This window comes from Poeciliopsis prolifica, unplaced genomic scaffold (genome assembly GCF_027474105.1).
Source record: "Poeciliopsis prolifica strain line A6 unplaced genomic scaffold, Auburn_PproV2 SCAFFOLD126, whole genome shotgun sequence".
NCBI classification, from domain to species: Eukaryota; Metazoa; Chordata; class Actinopteri; order Cyprinodontiformes; family Poeciliidae; genus Poeciliopsis; species Poeciliopsis prolifica.
This window is the reverse complement of record NW_026562501.1, coordinates 99,566-115,401: the sequence shown is the minus strand read 5'-3', so window position 1 is coordinate 115,401 and position 15,836 is coordinate 99,566. Positions and strand designations below refer to the sequence as shown.

Genomic DNA, 15,836 nt, shown 5'->3' with positions numbered 1-15,836 from the left:
ATTCTGAAAACGGTTTAATTTGCGTATTAAAAATTATATATCTGTTAATGTAGTGAGATTATTTGAGCATCGAAACTTTACATGTTGACAGATGAAATGTTTCGTTCTTTATTAAGAAATGTTCACATTCTGCTGTCTACTGTATAACTGTTATACATCTCTGGAAAATAAACTTATTTTATCCCCATAAACAAAAAGTCTTGCTAATCTGGGTTTTCTTGTTCATTCAGTTTCAGGTCAGATCAAAGTCAAGGTTTTGACTAGACCCAAGACTTCGTTTTACAGACGAACGTAATACAGAGAGAGACAGAGAGCAGAGAAAGGTCACACTCAGGTCAAAGCAGCATTATTTAATACATATTTACTCAAGTAAAAGCAAAAAGGAGCCATTCAAGAAATGACTAAAGGGAGTAAAAATTAGGAAACTGATCAAAATACCTGATTTAAGATTTAAAATGATTTAATCTGACAGACTGAAATGTATAGCTGGAGTTAAATAAAAACAAAAAATAGAAATAAAATAATTATTCAGACAACAGAAATGTCTGAATTTAGACAATAACATGGAAACAAAGACAGCATGCAAACAGGAGGTCTCACTCCACCGTAAACTGTAGATTTGTATCTGGTTCATTTTTGGTCGAATGGAGTTTGTTCTTTATTAAGTCAATTGACCCACAGAGGATAAAACAGCCAGAAACTTTATTCAAACATTATTTATTATAATATTTATAATAATGTTTAATAAAGCATTTAATAATATAATAAAGTTTTGAGCATCAAAACTCATCATATAGTCAACAGCCATGAAAACCAGTAACTCAGTTACTGACCATAACGAAAATCATCAAACTGTTGGTCAGATCCAACCTCACAGGAACCAGAACCAGAACCAGAACCAGAACCAGAACCAGAGGTAGAACCAGAGCCAGAACCAGAACCAGAACCAGAACCAGAACCAGAGCCAGAACCAGAACCAGAGGTAGAACCAGAGCCAGAACCAGAACCAGAACCAGAACCAGAACCAGAACCAGAACCAGAGGTAGAACCAGAGCCAGAACCAGAACCAGAACCAGAACCAGAACCAGAGCCAGAACCAGAACCAGAGGTAGAACCAGAGCCAGAACCAGAACCAGAACCAGAACCAGAACCAGAGGTAGAACCAGAGCCAGAACCAGAACCAGAACCAGAACCAGAACCAGAGCCAGAACCAGAGCCAGAGGTAGAACCAGAACCAGAACCAGAACCAGAACCAGAACCAGAGCCAGAACCAGAACCAGAGCCAGAACCAGAACCAGAACCAGAACCAGAACCAGAACCAGAGCCAGAACCAGAGCCAGAACCAGAACCAGAACCAGAACCAGAACCAGAACCAGAGCCAGAACCAGAGCCAGAACCAGAACCAGAGCCAGAACCAGAACCAGAACCAGAACCAGAGCCAGAACCAGAACCAGAGGTAGAACCAGAGCCAGAACCAGAACCAGAACCAGAGCCAGAACCAGAACCAGAGCCAGAACCAGAACCAGAGCCAGAACCAGAACCAGAGGTAGAACCAGAACCAGAACCAGAACCAGAACCAGAACCAGAGCCAGAACCAGAACCAGAGCCAGAACCAGAACCAGAACCAGAACCAGAGCCAGAACCAGAACCAGAGGTAGAACCAGAGCCAGAACCAGAACCAGAACCAGAACCAGAACCAGAGGTAGAACCAGAGCCAGAACCAGAACCAGAACCAGAACCAGAACCAGAGCCAGAACCAGAGCCAGAGGTAGAACCAGAACCAGAACCAGAACCAGAACCAGAGCCAGAACCAGAACCAGAACCAGAGCCAGAACCAGAACCAGAACCAGAGCCAGAACCAGAACCAGAACCAGAACCAGAACCAGAACCAGAACCAGAGCCAGAACCAGAACCAGAACCAGAACCAGAACCAGAACCAGAACCAGAGCCAGAACCAGAGGTAGAACCAGAACCAGAACCAGAACCAGAACCAGAGCCAGAACCAGAACCAGAACCAGAACCAGAGCCAGAGCCAGAGGTAGAACCAGAACCAGAACCAGAACCAGAAACAGAACCAGAACCAGAACCAGAACCAGAGCCAGAACTAGAGCAAGAACCAGAACCAGAACCAGAACCAGAACCAGAACCAGAACCAGAACCAGAACCAGAACCAGAGCCAGAACCAGAACCAGAACCAGAGGTAGAACCAGAGCCAGAGGTAGAACCAGAACCAGAACCAGAACCAGAGCCAGAACCAGAACCAGAACCAGAACCAGAACCAGAACCAGAACCAGAACCAGAGCCAGAGGTAGAACCAGAGCCAGAGCCAGAACCAGAACCAGAACCAGAACCAGAGCCAGAACCAGAGCCAGAGGTAGAACCAGAGCCAGAACCAGAACCAGAGCCAGAACCAGAACCAGAACCAGAGCCAGAACCAGAGCCAGAACCAGAGCCAGAGCCAGAGCCAGAACCAGAACCAGAACCAGAACCAGAGCCAGAGCCAGAACCAGAACCAGAGGTAGAACCAGAGCCAGAACCAGAACCACAACCAGAACCAGAACCAGAACCAGAGCCAGAACCAGAGCCAGAGCCAGAACCAGAACCAGAACCAGAACCAGAGCCAGAACTAGAACCAGAACCAGAGCCAGAGCCAGAGCCAGAACCAGAACCAGAACCAGAACCAGAACCAGAGCCAGAGCCAGAGGTAGAGCCAGAACCAGAACCAGAACCAGAGCCAGAACCAGAACCAGAACCAGAACCAGAACCAGAACCAGAGCCAGAGCCAGAACCAGAACCAGAACCAGAACCAGAGCCAGAGCCAGAGGTAGAACCAGAACCAGAACCAGAACCAGAAACAGAACCAGAACCAGAACCAGAACCAGAGCCAGAACTAGAGCAAGAACCAGAACCAGAACCAGAACCAGAACCAGAACCAGAGCCAGAGGTAGAACCAGAACCAGAACCAGAGCCAGAACCAGAACCAGAACCAGAACCAGAACCAGAACCAGAACCAGAGCCAGAACCAGAGCCAGAACCAGAACCAGAGCCAGAGGTAGAACCAGAGCCAGAGCCAGAACCAGAACCAGAACCAGAACCAGAGCCAGAACCAGAGCCAGAGGTAGAACCAGAGCCAGAACCAGAACCAGAGCCAGAACCAGAACCAGAACCAGAACCAGAGCCAGAACCAGAGCCAGAACCAGAACCAGAGCCAGAGGTAGAACCAGAACCAGAACCAGAACCAGAACCAGAACCAGAGCCAGAGGTAGAACCAGAACCAGAACCAGAACTAGAGCAAGAACCAGAACCAGAACCAGAACCAGAGCCAGAGGTAGAACCAGAACCAGAACCAGAACCAGAACCAGATCCAGATCCAGTACCAGAACCAGAACCAGAACCAGAACCAGAACCAGAGCCAGAGGTAGAACCAGAACCAGAACCAGAACTAGAGCAAGAACCAGAACCAGAACCAGAACCAGAACCAGAACCAGAGCCAGAACCAGAACCAGAGCCAGAACCAGAACCAGAACCAGAACCATAGCCAGAACCAGAGGTAGAACCAGAGGTAGAACCAGAACCAGAACCAGAACCAGAACCAGAACCAGAGCCAGAGGTAGAACCAGAACCAGAACCAGAACTAGAGCAAGAACCAGAACCAGAACCAGAACCAGAACCAGAGCCAGAACCAGAACCAGAGCCAGAACCAGAACCAGAACCAGAACCATAGCCAGAACCAGAGGTAGAACCAGAACCAGAACCAGAACCAGAACCAGAGCCAGAACCAGAGGTAGAACCAGAGGTAGAACCAGAACCAGAACCAGAACCAGAACCAGAACCAGAGCCAGAGGTAGAACCAGAACCAGAACCAGAGCCAGAGGTAGAACCAGAACCAGAACCAGAACTAGAGCAAGAACCAGAACCAGAACCAGAACCAGAACCAGAACCAGAGCCAGAACCAGAACCAGAGCCAGAACCAGAACCAGAACCAGAACCATAGCCAGAACCAGAGCCAGAGGTAGAACCAGAACCAGAACCAAAACCAGAACCAGAACCAGAACCAGAGCCAGAGCCAGAGGTAGAACCAGAACCAGAACCAGAACCAGAACCAGAACCAGAACCAGAGCCAGAGGTAGAACCAGAACCAGAACCAGAACCAGAACCAGAACCAGAACCAGAACCAGAGCCAGAGCCAGAGGTAGAACCAGAACCAGAACCAGAACCAGAACCAAACCAGAACCAAAACCAGAACCAGAACTAGAGCGGTCTCCAGGTCGATCCAACTGCAGCAGATCTTTTATGTATCCTGGAAACGTTCTGCAGCTGATGGAAGGCCGACTTTGTAACTGTCTTTATGTGTCTGTGAAGGTCCAGACCCAGAGTTCTGAAGCTGTTCCCCAGCCATGACTCCTCCTCCTCCGTGCTCCACTGTTGGTATCTGGATCCTGAAATCGTTGTCAAACTCGGCTTTAACATCGTTTTTCAGGAAGATCTTGAGGTTTTTAGAAAATCAGTTTCTTTGCATTAATGCTACATCTGTGTCTCTGACTTCATATCAGCTCGAGTCAGAGTCTGCCGTCTGAGACAGGATGACCTTTAAGGTTTTTGGAGACTTCTTTTAGCATACTGCAGCCTGCTTCCAGGGTGGATTTGCTTGAACTAGGCCAGGCCTGAAGGAAGATGGTGGATGTTTTCCGTCCAGCAGAAAGCAACGCCTCCAGGTTGCAGGAGGTTCTGTCCGCCTCATTTCCATAACTATTTTAACTGCGAGGGTGGCAGCAAACTGAGGTGGGAACGGCATTGTTCCCTCCCTCCCACTCGTTCCCAGCCTCTCTGAGTCTTTTTGTGATCGGCAGCCCACTCAGGACCCGGATGGACCCTCTTTTCACCCCGTCCTGCCGGGCCGAGCCGCAGATCCAGAGATCCAGAGGAGCGGGTAACTTCTGGGCGACGAAGAGGAGCTCCTCGTCTTCCTCTCCTGAAGCCTTCGTCTTCTCCCAGGCGCCCAAAAGCGGTGAGTCCGGCCAGAGCCCATCTTTTCTCACGTTTGGGTCAGAAAACCTTCAAGTGGAGGAGAAAGAAAACGGCAGCAGGTTTCATCTCTGAGACTCTGAAACGAGATTCATTTGTTCTGAAATGTGCAGGAAAACATCAGAATCTGCAACGTTCAGTTTGGTGGCAGAAAATGAAAAATGTAACCTGCAAGTTTGAGTTTTAGTTCATTTCTGCAACTTCATGGTGACTCTTTGGTTGGAAACACGAAGGAATGAATGAATGCTGCTCTCCGTGTTTTCAGGTCCATTAAAGCTGCAGAAATATTCAAACATGAAGCAGAAAAAGCAGAAAATCGTTTTCCTTCAGGAATATTTCCATCTGTAAATAAGCTGCTTTGTGTTTTCATCTGTTTCTTTGTTTCCCAAGTCATTTGGAATCAGTTTTGATCCTTTATCCTGAATGAAAAACGGAAATAAAAACATTCATTTATCATTTTTAGCTGCTTTTTCTCACAAAAAGACAAAAGGAGGAGATTTAGAAAACTCTGCATTTCAAAGACGGAAAGTCAAAACTGGAACATTTTGAGTAAAAATTCTCCTCCAGTTTAATATCTCTGTAGTGAGAAGTGGATAAAATATAATAAAATGCATAAATTCTTCAGCCTTTGGAGCTTTTTTAATTTCATGGAATGAAAGTTCAGGACAAAGCAGAAATGAAGCTTCAAAACGCGACAGAATCAATATTTTGCATTTTCCTGCATTTTTTAAAAAAGTGTTTTCATTTTTCTGTTACAGATTTAATAACTTACAGCTTTAAACGAAACTTTAAACTGCAAAGTTCCTGAAAAACATAAAATAGTTTTATTGGAGTTTAATTCAAAATCAGAAAAACAAGCAAATTATCTGTTAACCTCTATATTGTAACTATGATTAATAAATTATTATTATGTGACAAATAATCCAAACAAAAGTTTTTATACTTTGTTTTTTGAAAATATTTTGTTATTCCTTTTTTGATCATCTTCATTAATTTGAAGCCTTTGTTCAAATTTGAGATGAAATCGTTGCTCTGATGTCTCAGCTGGAAGATTTAGATTTAAAATCCACTTTTAGTTCTTGATTTTTAAACCTTAATATGAATAAATGAAAACCTGGAAATAATTTTAGTATTTAGTATTTGATTCAATAAAGAAAGTTCATTAAATGAAAACATTCATGCATAAATAAATTAAAAGTTATTGAATTTGTTCCCTCATAAAAATGGGAGACTAAGAATTAAAAAGAAGAATTTTTTAGGCTTTTTTACTTTTAATTGCTTCAAGTTTAAGGATCAGGAAATGCAGGAGGAAGACCACAGGCCATCTTCATCACTAAAGTTGTTTTATTGTTTGTTTTTTTATTCATTTCTGAGAAACGGATCAACGTCGAACGTTTTCCTTCAGCTTCTGTCAGATTACGCTTCTGCACAGAAATGTTAACATTTTCACATTTCCTTTTAGTTTCAGTTTGGAGGAACAAAAATTTTACTTAAATTTAAAGATGATTTTCATGATGATTATTCACTTATTTTTGAAGTTTTTGTCAGTGTAATTCGGTTTAAACTGAAACATTTAAAAGTTTTATTCAAACTGCAAAATCCCAAGAAAGACAAAAGAAAATTGAAATGTTGAAGATTCTCAGTTAAAATTCACTTTCTAGTTCTTGGTTTTTAACATGTTTCACTGTAAAAATGGGGAATTTGAATTTCTGACATTAGTTTGCTGCAGAAACAGATTTATGTGAATATGAAGCTTTAAAACGCTTCATATGTTCGATCCTTTTACATTTGATCTGGAGATCCAGCTTTCAGTTCTTGGTTCTGCTTCACGGCGTCTTTAAAAAACCCAAAGAGCCTTTTTTACCCCTGCAGCTTTGAACGATTTTCAAATAAAACGATGCTAAAAGGATGAAAAATCATCAGTTATTCTCTGAAAATGAAACGTTTCATCATTAATGAAACTTTATTTGTAGGAATTTTCAGAGAAAATATGAAATATTTAGTTAATTATGGGGAAATGTTTTTTTAATTTATTTAGTTGTTTATGATTAAATACAAACATGAAAAAGTGAATATTCCTCATATTTACTGGACTATAAAGCAGTAAAGGAAAACCTTCATGTTTTTCTGCTTTGTTCTTTTTTGTTTGGTTTAATTTATTCTTTTAGAGATGAAAATCTGAACTTTATCACATAAAATAAGTTTTATATATTCATGGTCTGGCAGTGGAAGGACGATCAAACAAAGTTTTAACTGCAGATATAAATTTATAAATAACAGATTTACAAAAAGACATTTTGACCAATTTCTAGAATAAAATGGAAAATGAGACAAAAAGTAAAAAAATCAGAAAAAATATAGAAAACAAAATCTATATTTTAAAGGTTTTAAATCTATTGCATTAAAAACAAATTTTGTAAATAATGCATTAAATTACAAATATTATATTTTTATCTTATTTGCTGTTTTCCATGTTCATTTTGTTTCCAGATTCCTGCAGGGAAACTGGAAGCTTTCAGTGTTTAACTCAGTTTGATCTGCAGAGTTTCACTCGTTTGTTTTTCTGTTGGTTTAAAGTTTAAAGTGAAAAATGAAACTTATGTTGAAATTTAAAACTTAAAATCTCCTAGCTAAAGTAAAAACACTTTTGTTAAGAATATTTTGTGTTTTGGCTTCTTAAAACCAGAAGTTGTTCTGTTTCATCCACCAGAACTCCTCCGGTTCTTTGTTCTGACCCATCAGAACCATCAGAACCATCAGAACCAGAGTCTGTCCAGAGGTTAATAATCTGGGCCTGGTTCTGGTTCTGAAGCCTCTCATTCATGCAGATCCTCCAGTCTATGATCCGACCCCCAGCAGTCAATACTGTCACATGAATATGCAACCAGAGTCGATCGGCAACGATCCGACTCCACCAGGAATAATCCAGGAATAATCCAGGAATAATCCAGGAAATCAAAACCAGCACTAAACCAGTTCATTCCCACAAACTGGGAGCAAACCAGAGCAATAATCCAGGTCTGAAGTGTAAACTGGAGCAGGTTTTCCCTCCACCGTGACTCACCGCCTCCTACAGCTCCGGCTTCGGCTCTGAACCCACGCAGGGAAGCTGCTTCTAAAAAAGGCCGGAACGACTTCAGACGACGGATCCGACCCACAAATAAGGATTTGTTTTCGTTTTATGAAGATTCAGATCTGCAGCGTCTTTTAAACTGGATGAAAACATCAGAATCTGGCAGTGAGAGCAAAACATGCAGGTTGAGATCAGATGGTAAAGAACTGGGAACAGTTTGAACACGAGGTCAAGCTGAGGCCTCAAAGGTCACGGTGGCTCGACAGCTGCTGCAGGTTCCACCTTAAAACCTGCGCTTTGCTGCGTTTCTGTCTGTTTTTCTGTTTGTAAAAATGTTAAAGGGGCAGCAGGCGGAGAGCTGCGGCCGAAGACGAAGACAAAGATCCATATTAACAAAAACCCCGAGATGACAGATGATTAATCGGGCGCGGCGGGTTCTGCCGGGCCGCCGGACCCCCGGCTGACACCCAGAGCCGCTCCACACAAAACCACAAACCCCCCAGAGCCCCGGCGGCCCGCAGGAGCGTGGGCGAAGGGTGGACGCGGGGCGCCGTCCCCACGGAGACGCGGAGAGCGGAAAATAAAGATGAGCTGCAGCAGAACCTGACAGGAACAGGAGAGCAGATCCAGTTTGTTTGCTGCAGAGCAACCGGAGTGTGTGGGAGGTTTACACGTCAGATCGGGTGTGTTTTCTGACTCCATTCACTGCACTGAGTGTGTGTGTGTGTGTGTGTGTGTGTGTGTGTGTGTGTGTGTGTGTGTGTGTGTGTGTGTGTGTGTGTGTGTGTGTGTGTGTGTGTGTGTGTGTGTGTGTGTGTGTGCTGCTACCAAACCCCCATCTGCCACAGGGTGGGCGGCTCGCCACACAGCCACAATGCACAGCAACATTTTTGGATCTGTGGGCGTTGAAAGGCTGCAGAGTTCCTGCTCTCAGATTCACACTGAACTGGAGACACCAGTTAAAATCTGAACAGTGCGGCGTGCCGATGTGGACAGACTCCTGAAATTTGATCTCCTAAAATGATAAAACAAGGAAACAATAAAAGTCCTCCAGTAGTGAAGCGGCAGTGGCAGCATCATGCTATGGAAACCTGCAAGATTTTAGGTTTTTCTCTTTTTTGGTCATTTTGTGTAATAAGCATTTATTCCATCTTGAAAACATGCAGTTTTGGTATTATGGGATGACTTCTAGATCAGGGTGTCCAAAGTGTGGCTCGGGGCCGTTTTGGCCCTCAGAATGATGATGACGGCTCAGGATGAAGGTCCGGGTGGTCAGTGGGACGTTCTGAGACGGCAAGGATGTAACTGGATCAGCTTCGAGATATTCAGTCAGATCTGGACTCCAGAACAGCACAGATCCATTGTAACAGGAAGAAACCTGCAACAGAACCAGAACCCAGCACCAGAACCGGAGAGAAGAGAGAAGTTGTAGCTGCAGATGATTCAGGAGGAGAGCAGTAGGAGAAAACAGCAGAGGAAGAGTGGGCAGTTCCTCCAGCAGCCACTAGGGGGAAACATTCTGGGAAAACCTTCAGACATGAAATGCAACAAACATCAAAGAGAACCGGAGCAAAATCAAACTGCAGCTTCAAATCATGATTTAATTTATTAATATAAAATATAAAAACCAACCAGTTCAGTTTCTAAAACATTTCTGGATTCAGATGAGTTTTTATCACAGCGATAGAAACTCATCGGAATCAGATTCAGGATGAAAACCTGTTAGATTAGACTTTGACTAGGCCACCTTAATTGTGGACTTTTGGCATGATGGTTGGATGGATGATCAGATGGATGATCAGATGGATGATCAGATGGATGGATGTCTCGGGCTTCAGCCGGCCTCCAGCCGCTCCCTGCCGCCGGTGTGTGGGCCCCGCTGGCTCCGCTCCGCCGGATAGCGGCCATATAAGCAGCCGGAGCTCCCGTCGCCAGACCGGAGGACCTTTTATGGAGACACCGCGGCCGGAATTCCGAATCCCGCATCTCATTTTCCCCTGAAGGAAATGTGAACATGATGCGTGATGATGTTTGGGAATAAATAATAAATTCGTGACTGAAAGTCTCATTTTGATCTCCACGCTTTGATCTTTTGATTTGTAATAATCGCCTCATCGCGGCTCCGCTGCACTATTTCTGGAGTTCCCTCATTTTTTTAAGGCCAAGTCCATATTTGGTCAGTGACGTCAAGGGACACCCAGAGAGCCCCTTTATAAGCGTCGTGAGCCGCGTGGGAGCCGTTAAAACGAGCAGAGGCGGAGAGAGGAGCGGGGTTTAGCGGCAGCATGAGGGGAACCGCCGAGAGCCGCTAGCGGCGCCGCGGGACACGGTGTTAGGAACCAGGCTGAAGATCCTCGGCATGAGCGCGAAGGTTCTGCTGGAGGGAGTTTCTGCGTCTCTGAGCGGCGTGGCGGACACGGCGGAGGGGCGGCTGACCGTGTTCAAGGAGGAGCCGGTGGGAGAGGAGGATGGAGGCGGTGAGCTGACGCACCTGGCTGCGGCAGAGCGCCTCCAGCTGCTGAGCTTAACGCCTCTTTTCTGTGTTTTCCAGGTGAGCTGCTGTTCCAGGGGAGGAGCTCACCTGAGCTGCAGACCCACGGAGATCTGGGCAGTACGCGGCCACTTTACGCACGTTCACCGGGCGGTTCTCCGTGGACTCCAGGGGGGCAGGAGCGCCGTGGGCACCGGGAGACCCCGTCAACGTGGTCAGCGCTGACATCTCCGCAGCCGCGCCGGAGCCCGGGTCCGCGCCGGATATTTACGCACCTGGAGGAGGAGGTGGCATGGCGCACGGCCCGCCGGACATCAGCCACATGTACGCGCACCCCCACCCCGCCCCGTCCTACTCCTGCAGCGGGGAGATGTACCAGGACCAGTCCGCCTCGGGATACCTGGCGCCGCCCACCTGCTCCGGGTCCTACCACCCCCCACAGCACTACAGTTCCGCACCCAAACCCGGCGCGGACGGCCCCGCGCTGCTGTCCATCATGCCCGAGTACGGCGGCTTCTACCAGCAGAGCTGCCAGCGGGACCTCCAGTCGGCCTTCCCGGACCGGAAGTCTCCCGTACCCGCTGGACCCGCTCAGGGTGCCGCCGCCGCTCACGCCGCTCAACACCATCAGGAACTTTACGCTGGCCGCGCCACCCGCGGCCGTGGAGGGCCCGATGTCCGCAGCGTTCTCCACCCACCAGAACCTCCCGCTCAGGCCCATCCTGAGACCCCGGAAGTACCCGAACCGGCCGAGCAAGACGCCGGTCCACCAGCGGCCGTACCCGTGCCCCGCGGAGAGCTGCGACCGGCGCTTCTCCCGGTCCGACGAGCTGAGCCGACACCTGCGCATCCACACCGGCCACAAGCCCTTCCAGTGCCGCATCTGCATGCGCAACTTCAGCCGCAGCGACCACCTCACCACGCACATCCGCACGCACACCGGGGAGAAACCGTTCTCCTGCGAACAGTGCGGGAGGAAGTTTGCACGCAGCGATGAGCGGCGGCGGCACATGAAGATCCACCTGCGGCAGAAGGAGAAAAGATCCTCCGCCTCCTAATGATCTCACAGAAAATGTCGTTTTTTGCTAAAATCATCTCGTTATTTATGAACTTGATCTGCAAAGTGAGCAGAAAGTTTAGTTTAGATGACAGAATAGATTGAGCAGCTAGAAGAGACTCGGGTTCTGGTCCAGGACCTTCCTGTCTGGGTTCTGATGCTCAGGGATCCAAACAGCCCAGATTGGACACATCATCCTCCAGCAGCTCAGGTGGTTCAGCCTCTGGATGCTGAATGTTTCAGTTCTTTGCTCAGGAAGGGAACTGGAAGGATGATCCGACTCCACGTTTTACCTGATGAATGTAGAAGTCAGAGTCCAAACAGAGTTCTTATGCAAACGTGACGAGCACTAAAGCAGCTTCTTGTTGATGATGCAAATAAATGTTGGTTTTTTGTTCAGGAGGTTCTGGTGATTTGTTGTTTCTGAACCAAAGCCGATTTGGTTCTGGTTGCACTGGGGGGAAACCAGAGACAACTGGACCCGGTCCATCACTCAGCATGGGGCCTTCAGGGTAACAGATGGAAGCTGGGCTTACAGATCACTGATGAGTAATTTTAGAGAAAGTTTACACCGTAGAGGACATCTGGGGTATCTACAGTGCATGTTCAGACAGGTACTGAAGTGTTTCCTGTACTGTCCAGGTACAGGAAACACATCAGCAGTGAAATGCAGAGAATGATGAGAGTCTGAACAGTCTGAGGTGGATCTGCTCAGCACCAGGATGCAGTTCCTGCTGCAGAACATGAACAAAAGAAAAAGGAAAAATGTTCCATGTTTTATCTCTTTTTCCAGTTCGCCGTTTTTAATGCTGCTCTGAGCAAACGCCCAGATGGTTCCTATCAGAGACATGGGTTCAGTACCTTCTGGTGGGTCTGAACGTAAAGGGGTTTATTCACATTGTGATTCTAGATACCAGGATACCTACAGGGTAAATATAACTCATGTTTCTAACTACTGACCTCCACCGCTCAGGTGTTGAGCTCCAGTCCCCCAGTCCTCCAGTCCTCCAGACCCAGTCCTCTAGTCCTCCAGACCCCCAGTCCTCCAGTCCTCCAGTCCCCCAGTCCCCCAGTCCTCTAGTCCTCCAGACCCCCAGTCCTCTAGTCCCCCAGTCCTCCAGTCCCCCAGTCCTCCAGTCCTCCAGTCCCCCAATGCTCCAGTCCCCCAGTCCTCCAGTCCCCCAGTCCTCCAGTCCCCCAGTCCTCTAGTCCTCCAGTCCCCCAGTCCTCCGGTCCCCCAGTCCTCCAGTCCCCCAGTCCTCCAGTCCCCCAGTCCTCTAGTCCTCCAGTCCCCCAGTCCTCCAGACCCCCAGTCCTCCAGTCCTCCGGTCCCCCAGTCCCCCAGTCCTCCAGTCCCCCAGTCCTCCAGTCCTCTAGTCCCCCAGTCCTCTAGTCCTCCAGTCCTCTAGTCCCCCAATGCTCCAGTCCCCCAGTCCTCCAGTCCCCCAGTCCTCCGGTCCCCCAGTCCTCCAGTCCCCCAATGCTCCAGTCCCCCAGTCCTCCAGTCCCCCAGTCCTCTAGTCCTCCAGTCCTCCAGACCCCCAGTCCTCCAGTCCCCCAGTCCTCTAGTCCTCCAGACCCCCAGTCCTCCAGTCCCCCAGTCCTCTAGTCCTCCAGTCCCAGTCCTCTAGTCCTCCAGTCCCCCAGTCCTCCAGTCCCCCAGTCCTCTAGTCCTCCAGTCCCCCAGTCCTCTAGTCCTCCAATCCTCTAGTCCCCCAAGTGGAACCTACTGGTTGCTGTTTCTTCCTGAATCTCTGCTTGTGTAGATCTTCCTGGACAGATGAGGTATTTGCAGGTATCATAGTGTGAAAGTCCCAGTCAGTGAACAGTCTGTAGACGACTTACCAGATGAGTAGAGAAGGCGTCATGGTGGAGGCAGTCTGCCTCTTCCTCACTGAACGCTGATCATGAACTACAGGAAGCTTGCAGGCATCTGAATGTCTGAGCTTCACTATCAGCTCAGAAAGTCACACTCAGCCCTGCATGTTCCTGCAGTTTGAACACAGTGAACAGTTACGGCCTTGCTTCCGCTCAGGGTGTGGCACCGGCTGGTGCGGTTCGGTACAGGAGAGACTCACAGAGTGAATGGAGGAAAACCCAACAACTTAATGTTGCACCATATCTGGTGACAAACAGGCAGAGGTTCACAGTCCTGAGGGACGTTCAGATGTCTGCCTGGTCCACTGAATCAACAGCCTGAACCTGAAGATCTCCAGAGTTCTATTAGTAGAACTAATGTTAGTTCTATTAGTAGAACTAATATTAGTTCTATTAGTAGAACTAATGTTAGTTCTATTAGTAGAACTAATGTTAGTTCTATTAGTAGAACTAATATTAGTTCTATTAGTAGAACTAATATTAGTTCTATTAGTAGAACTAATGTTAGTTCTATTAGTAGAACTAATATTAGTTCTATTAGTAGAACTAATGTTAGTTCTATTAGTAGAACTAATGTTAGTTCTATTAGTAGAACTAATATTAGTTCTATTAGAACTAGTATTAGTTCTATTAGTAGAACTAATATTAGTTCTATTAGTAGAACTAATGTTAGTTCTATTAGTAGAACTAATATTAGTTCTATTAGTAGAACTAGTATTAGTTCTATTAGTAGAACTAATGTTAGTTCTATTAGTAGAACTAATATTAATTCTATTAGTAGAACTAATGTTAGTTCTATTAGTAGAACTAATATTAGTTCTATTGTAGAACTAGTATTAGTTCTATTAGTAGAACTAATGTTAGTTCTATTAGTAGAACTAATGTTAGTTCTATTAGTAGAACTAATGTTAGTTCTATTAGTAGAACTAGTATTAGTTCTATTAGTAGAACTAATATTAGTTCTATTAGTAGAAACTAATATTAGTTCTATTAGTAGAACTAATATTAGTTCTATTAGTAGAACTAGTATTAGTTCTATTAGTAGGACTAATGTTAGTTCTATTAGTAGAACTAATGTTAGTTCTATTAGTAGAAACTAGTATTAGTTCTATTAGTAGAACTAATATTAGTTCTATTAGTAGAACTAATATTAGTTCTATTAGTAGAACTAATGTTAGTTCTATTAGTAGAACTAATATTAGTTCTATTAGTAGAACTAATATTAGTTCTATTAGTAGAACTAATGTTAGTTCTATTAGTAGAACTAATATTAGTTCTATTAGTAGAAATAATATTAGTTCTATTAGTAGAAACTAATGTTAGTTCTATTAGTAGAACTAATATTAGTTCTATTAGTAGAACTAATGTTAGTTCTATTAGTAGAACTAATGTTAGTTCTATTAGTAGAAATAATATTAGTTCTATTAGTAGAACTAATGTTAGTTCTATTAGTAGAACTAATATTAGTTCTATTAGTAGAACTAATGTTAGTTCTATTAGTAGAACTAATATTAGTTCTATTAGTAGAAATAATATTAGTTCTATTAGTAGAACTAATGTTAGTTCTATTAGTAGAACTAATATTAGTTCTATTAGTAGAACTAATGTTAGTTCTATTAGTAGAACTAATGTTAGTTCTATTAGTAGAACTAATATTAGTTCTAATGTTAGTTATCCTGTAAGAGACCCGTTCACAGCCTGTAAACGGGTCTCTTCCTGGACAAGAAACACCCTGCAGGTTTTCAGTTTAGATTAAGACTTGAACTGAAATCATAAATCAAATCACTAAAAACACCATTTTCTGACGGAACAACACTCAGAGGAAAATATTTTTAACTGTATTAAAAATATTTTTCACTGAGAATAAAGAGCAGCTTCAGCCGGTTCAAATTCTGTGAAAAAAAACTGAGCAAATTTTGGTAACTTTATTCAAAATGAATCATCAGATCAGCTTCACACCGAACTGATGGAGAGCAGAAGAAAAGCTGAGGCTGTTTCTACATGTCAATGTTAGATTTCCTGTCTGCTTTTATTTGAGTTTTTAGGATCTAAATCGGGCAAAAACTTATTTTATGATGAATTTTAGCTGCTTAAAGCCCTGACGGGATTTTTATGAGGGCAGATTTCAAATGTCTCGGTGATTTATAATCAAAGTTTTAATCCACTTCCCTAAATGGGGAACAGCTGCAGAAAAATCTCTTCAATCTGTTCATCAAATATTGATCAAACAACATAAGTCTGTCAGTTATCAACTCATTCATCTGCTTCCTGTTCCCTCCTCCGCCACACGGTGGCAGCAGCGACCTCTCACA

General features: G+C 45.1%; 1 protein-coding gene across 1 annotated transcript; it reads left to right on the top strand.

Annotated features, from left to right (window-relative positions):
- Positions 1-10,378: 10,378 nt before the first annotated feature.
- Positions 10,379-12,011, top strand: LOC129355197 (early growth response protein 2b-like). The gene is given in 4 exon segments (XM_055024740.1): positions 10,379-10,575; positions 10,650-10,703; positions 10,706-11,156; positions 11,158-12,011. Coding segments are annotated over 4 exon segments (1,113 nt in total). The 5' UTR covers positions 10,379-10,457; the 3' UTR covers positions 11,648-12,011.
- The last annotated feature ends 3,825 nt before the right edge of the window (positions 12,012-15,836 follow it).